Source organism: Micromys minutus (assembly GCF_963924665.1).
Source record: "Micromys minutus genome assembly, chromosome: 6".
Lineage (NCBI taxonomy): Eukaryota > Metazoa > Chordata > Mammalia > Rodentia > Muridae > Micromys > Micromys minutus.
In genome coordinates, this window is record NC_137975.1 from 81,229,707 (window position 1) to 81,236,156 (window position 6,450).

The 6,450-nt window shown below is 57.3% G+C and overlaps 1 protein-coding gene across 1 annotated transcript; it reads left to right on the forward strand.

The window, feature by feature from the left end:
• Positions 1 to 1,413: 1,413 nt before the first annotated feature.
• Positions 1,414 to 5,952, forward strand: FOXF2 (forkhead box F2; the record flags this gene model as incomplete). Its single annotated transcript, XM_080917799.1, has 2 exons — positions 1,414 to 2,590; positions 5,789 to 5,952. 2 exons carry the CDS (start codon positions 1,414 to 1,416, stop codon positions 5,950 to 5,952), a joined length of 1,341 nt encoding a protein of 446 aa, XP_080773925.1.
• Between the last annotated feature and the right edge of the window lie 498 nt (positions 5,953 to 6,450).

Below are 6,450 nucleotides of genomic sequence, written 5' to 3' on the forward strand. Positions count from 1 at the left end.
CCACAGGCAGCTGTGCGGACCTTCCGTGTTGATAAATACAACTATCTCCTCACCTCAGGGTCTCTCTCTCTCTCTCTCTCTCTCTCTCTCTCTCTCTCTCTCTCTCTCTCTCTCTCTCTCTTCTCTCTCTCTCTCTCTGTCTCTCTTATGCGGAAATGACAAGTCAGTGGAAGGTGGCAGCAAATAAAAATCCGAATCCATTTGACTCAAGAGAGTCCCTAAAAAAATTTTTTTAGAGACCCAAAGGAGTCTCTAAAAGTTGGTCAAGGTTTTCCACCCAAACCCCAGTGCTCAGCTGAAAATGTGTTCATAACTGCCCCCGACACAGCTCAAGGGCACCCAATGCTTGCCTTTTACTACGACCTCTCAGAAGCCTTCCTGTCCAGCTAGAGAGAGTGGGAGAGAAAAAGAGAGAGAGACCCAGCATTGGCACATTACCTTGGGACGTCTGGCACCCTGGCGTGTGGCTGAGGGCGGCACTGTCTAAATGAAGTTGACAGATGGTGTCAGCTCAGGCTTTGGGGGCCGTGGCTAAGGAAGCTCTTCCAGGGCACTGTCTCCCCAAGACTCAGCCCCCACAGGGCCCGGCGGGAGTGGAGGAGGGGGCAGGGTGTGTCCACTCTCGGATCGCGGGGTTGGGGGCACTTTTAGGATATGAAACAGGCTGCTGGACGGGACAGAGGATGAATTGCTGAAGTTAGAGGTAGTTAGAGGTAGTCTTGCCGAGGTTGGGAGTTCTTCTCCCAGCAGAATGCTGGAGGATCTGTAGCCCTGGCTTTAAAGAGGGCAGAAGGGGAAAGGGAAAGAGCCCAAGAGGAATTAGTAGTGCGAGCAGGACCCCGGAGAGTCCGGGAGGCGATAAGAGCAGAAGCTCGCCGCCAGGTCCAGAGGGGGAGGAGTGACGCGAGCCCAGTGCGCCCTCCCCGTGGCGGGCGGCGCGGAGCGAGGAGGGGGCAGGGCGGGGTGGGGTGGAGGGAGGGAGCGAGGGAGGGAGGGAGCGAAGCGGCCGCGGGGAGGGCGCGCCAGGGAGGAAGTCCAAGAGACAGAGAGAGGAGCACTCCTGAAAGAAGACGACGGACTAGTCCCCGGGGTCCGGGCTGAGGTCTTGGCTCGAGGGCGCAGCTGTCCGGCCCGGGGCAGCGTCGCCTCGGTGGCTTAGGAGACGGTTGCGCAAGGCGCGGGCCGGAGGCTCGGACAAGGGATGCGCGGGGCGTTGCCTTCGACCCGCCGCCGCCCGAAGCCCCAAAGGAGCTGAGGGAGGCGACGCCGAAGCGCCGGCCCGCAGTGGCCCCGGCTGCAGCGCGGCCGGCGCAGTAGGGCACTCGCGGGGTTTGTGGACCGACCCGGCTCCGGCGCCGCTGATCCCGGTCCCAGGTTCGTCCCCCCAAGCCCGGCCTCGCTCCCGGCTCCCAGATGAGCACCGAGGGCGGGCCTCCGCCACCCCCGCCGCGCCCGCCGCCTGCCCCGCTCCGTCGCGCGTGCAGCCCGGCGCCCGGCCCACTCCAGGCCGCCTTGATGACCCCGCCACCCGCCGCCACCCTGGAGTCCACCTCCTCGTCGTCGTCTTCATCCTCTGCCTCCTGTGCCTCATCCTCTTCCAACTCAGTCAGCGCCTCGGCGGGTGCTTGCAAGAGTGCGGCGAGCGGCGGCGGCGCAGGCGCTGGGAGTGGGAGCACCAAGAAGGCGACCTCGGGGTTGCGACGACCGGAGAAACCTCCTTACTCGTACATCGCGCTCATCGTCATGGCCATCCAGAGCTCGCCCAGCAAGCGTCTGACGCTCAGCGAGATCTACCAGTTCCTGCAGGCGCGCTTTCCCTTTTTCCGTGGCGCCTACCAGGGCTGGAAGAACTCCGTGCGCCACAACCTCTCGCTCAACGAGTGCTTCATCAAGCTGCCCAAGGGCCTCGGGCGACCGGGCAAGGGCCACTACTGGACCATCGACCCGGCCAGTGAGTTCATGTTCGAGGAGGGCTCGTTCCGCCGGCGGCCGCGCGGCTTCAGGCGGAAGTGCCAGGCTCTCAAACCCATGTACCATCGCGTGGTGAGCGGCTTGGGCTTCGGGGCCTCGCTGCTGCCCCAGGGCTTCGACTTCCAAGCGCCCCCGTCAGCGCCTCTGGGTTGCCATGGCCAGGGCGGCTATGGTGGTCTCGACATGATGCCCGCAGGCTATGATACAGGGGCTGGTGCTCCGGGCCACGCGCATCCACACCACCTCCACCACCACCACGTTCCTCACATGTCGCCCAACCCGGGCTCCACCTATATGGCCAGCTGCCCGGTGCCCGCAGGTCCTGCGGGTGTCGGTGCGGCAGCGGGTGGCGGCGGCGGCGGCGGTGACTATGGGCCGGACAGCAGCAGCAGCCCTGTGCCCTCATCCCCCGCCATGGCAAGCGCCATCGACTGTCACTCGCCCTATACTAGCCCTGCGGCCCATTGGAGCTCGCCTGGCGCTTCACCGTACCTCAAACAACCGCCTGCCCTGACGCCAAGCAGTAATCCCGCGGCCTCTGCTGGTCTGCACCCCAGTATGTCTTCCTACTCATTGGAGCAGAGCTACTTGCACCAGAACACCCGCGAAGATCTCTCAGGTAATAAAGAGCGCCAAGGCCGGCTCCAAGTGTAGCCAGCCTCTGAGGGCCAGGACTATTGCACCTTAGGTTCCTGACGCTGGGGTCTGCTCAACTGGGATGCTGGGGGGATTCGGTACCCTATTCCTGAGTGCGAGGATGGGGGTTTGATCTTATAACCTTCTCTGATGCTCTGGGCCTGTTGGTGGGCCCCAGAATTCCCAGACTGAAGGAAGGGTGGTGCCAAGTTCTAACCTTCTTGGCCTTCATTAGGACACGGTGGACTTTCTCCCAATTAGGTCAGGCTGGGCTCTGAAAGAAGGCACGTGACCTTTGGAGATCTTGGTGGAGGAACTGGGTCCGGATCATTTCGCCCCCCCCCCCCCCACTCTTTTCAAAGTCCACTTTGCTTGGCTTTAGTTCCTGAAGAAGATGACAAAAAGAGGGACTGGCTTTGTAGAAAGCAGAGTGCAAGTAGACTGAATGAGTTCTTAACTGAGCAAGTAATGACAGAAGATGGTGGGGAAAGGGAGAGAGACAAGCAGGACGGAATCCCAAGGACGTTGCTAGTGACAGGAGGAACCTTTGAACACACACACACACACACACACACACACACACACACACACAGTGGATCTAAGTTAGTGACACAAGTTTGCCCTGGGCATCGGGGCGTAAGTGCCCTAGTATGATTAGCCACCCCCTCCCTTCCCAGGAAATGTGCCTAGAGGCCACTTTGAGTGTGGTTGGTTTATGTTGTGTGGGTTGCAGATTATGAAAATTTATTGACTTGTGAAAAGTGGTTGGACAGTGTGAGGAGAGTAGGGAGTGCAGGAGAGGATGTTGTGTTTGTATGGCTTTATCTACAGGATAGAGATAAACCCTGATTAATTCCCCAGTCGCTCCCACGAGGGTGCAGATTGAAATCTGGAAGCCCGCGCGTCAGGGGCAAAGCCCAAAGGTGCCTTCTCGAACATACACTTGCACACTTGCAGCCCCATCAGAAAATCCACAGGCCGACCTTCATGTGTTTGTGACTATGTGTGTGCCACAGGAGGTTGGAGGAATGGGGAAGCCAAGAAACAGAAAAAGATCCCGGAGAAATTTTCCCAAATAAGCCTTTTAACTGGGGGGTCTCAGAGGTTAACCAAACAAAGACAGTCTAGGCAGGACCACACGGGAGAGGATTTTAGCCTGACTTAACCCACAGAGAACAGTCTCCTTCAATTTTATGGGAAATTCAACAAGTAACCAATACAGATGACCCTCTCTTATTCCCCACCCCACCCCCCAACTCCTGCCCTACGGGCTAGCTGTCAGTCTCCCTTCTACACACTGAACTGGAACCAAGCCCCCCCCCCCCCCTCTCTAGGGCCTGCTGTGCTGGCCCAGGCTGCCGTCTTTCTCTATAAGTAGACCTACCTTGAACCCAGGCTCCTAGGCTTCCAAACTCTCAAGGAACTATATTCTAGGAAGAAACAAACAGGCAAATGCTCAGGAAAGACGTTTCTGACCTTTTTATTAGGTTCTTGTCCCACCCCACACACTCTAGGCCATGCATAAAACCTCCAGAACGCCACGGATATGGCGGCTTAACCCCTAACTTGGACAAAATAGGAACTGTCCCGCCAAAATCTTCTGTTCTTCTGCCCATCATGACCAAAACCCCTACCCTGCAGCAACACCCCCCAAGCCATCGCTTAGTCCAACCTGGTCATGGTAATGGTGCCTCTCTTCCTAGAATATTACTCCGATTTTGTCACCTCAAGTAAAGACCTTGTCAAGAGGTCTTTCAAAGAGCACTGCGTTGTACACGGGGACCCTGCAGGGCCTGGCTCCTAGTGCTGCCCACACAATGGAGGCCCACTGAAACTGGAAGGTCCCTGGAGGCCCGGTGTGCAGCTGAGGCGGTGGCCCAGGGACAGCTGAACAAAGCCCCCAGCACACATATCGCCACGTACACAGCACGACCCTCCTCCTGCCACACACCCGCGCCCCCCACTTTCTAACTGGGTAACGGAGGTGGTAACTTCAGGGAAGCAGCGGCGATGCAACCCGCTAGAGGAAGGAGACGCTGGTGTTTGTCACTAAGCCCTGCCGGCTTCTCCAGCCGACTGTCTGTGCTTCCTCGCGGCTCATCAGGGAGCAGGCAGCTGCCTGGGACAGGGGTGGCCGAGCTCTGGTATTCGCTGGTGGCAGCGAAAGACCCGATCGTCCTCCGCGCTCACCTGGGTCACTTCTACAGAGCCAAAACGCCCGAGCGGTCCAACGATGCCACAGAGGCCGAGTCACAGCCGCTGCTGAGCGGCCTAGTAGCCCGATGGGTGTCCCTAGGGCTTACACGTCGCAGGTACCAGGAAAGCTTTTCTTCAGCGTGCGTGCGGCTGGTGCGGGTAACGCCAACCGGGTGCGTAGTCCAGGGCCCGGCAAAGCCTGTCCGCGCCGCATAGATGCGCTCTGATCCCAAGATCCTCGGAGCCGAGAAAGCAAAAGCAAAAGTGGTCGGCAGGTTGGCACTGAGAGGGGCCGGCTCAGGTCCTGGATAGCCGCTGGACAGGACAGGCTCCACTAGTTCCCCGGGGACTCCCTACAAAAACGCAGCTAAATGCCCGCGCTGAAGAGCATTTCTCAGTTCCCTGAACTCCTTCCTAGCTTGTCCCAGCCAAGGCAAAGACAAAGGGGTTCGGGACCTACGGAAATGCCTGCTGCCCGTGGTTGGGAGGGGGCTGCCCTCTTCTCTCCCCCTTATTTAAGATATTGTTTCTGTCGTCCTCTATGGACTAAAGGAATAGCCCCGATCCTGGGTTCTTGAGACAGGAAAACTAGGTACAAAAGCAGAAGTGGCAGCTTTAGTGTCAGGGTGCAGTGCGGAGCTTAGCCTGGATCCAGGCCTGGCAGAGAGGTCTCCAGCCCAAGGAGAGAGGGAAGCGGGAATTCGTGAACAAATTATCTCTTAAGGTGTCCATGAGTTTTCACTTCCCTCTCAAACAGAAGAGCGGTACTTAAAACCAAAGCAGGGCAGGTGTTCAGGGACTCCTGGGCTCTCTGAGATACGCCCCCATATTTTTTTTAATAGCCGTATACCCAAAGGCTACCAGCTGCTTTTGCACCCTCAGTCAAAATAACACAAATTAAATGGAAAAAATTCGAAATAATATGCCCCACCATCCGCTGGGTGACTTTTCACTGAAAAGATGTTTTTCTTCTTTCTTCTTTCAGTGGGACTGCCCCGTTACCAGCATCACTCCACTCCAGTGTGTGACAGAAAAGATTTCGTCCTCAATTTCAATGGCATTTCTTCTTTCCACCCCTCCGCTAGTGGCTCCTATTATCACCACCACCACCAGAGCGTGTGCCAAGATATTAAGCCCTGTGTTATGTGAATGGACAGAGGCCTTGAAGGCCGCTCTCCCTCTTCTGCCCTATCTTCCTCTCCCCTCTGAGAGGGGCCGCTAGGAATTGCAACGGACTCTCACACTGCGCACACGGATAGCGGAGAGCAGTAAGTAGCACACCCATCACTTAGACAAATACCCAGGGGAGTCTTGCTCACCAACATTCGCCCACCCATGGAAGAGGAAGCCTCTCTCGAAAGGCAATACCCCAGAAGAGGGACAGACAGAGGATATTACTACATGTAAGACATTTGTTACTACATGTAAGACATAGAACTTTTCAGTTCTGGGGTGGCCATTGCATTCACTGATCAGGGTTTGAAAAGGGAGGTGTGTGTGTGTGTGTGTGTGTGTGTATATGTGTGTGTGTACACGTGCGCGAGCCCTCGCAAGTGTGCACGCGTGTGCTAAAAGGACAGCATTTCAAGAAAGCCTTCTCTAGTTCCCTGGCCCAGTAAGTTTCTCCCACCCCCAGCCCCCCAGCAC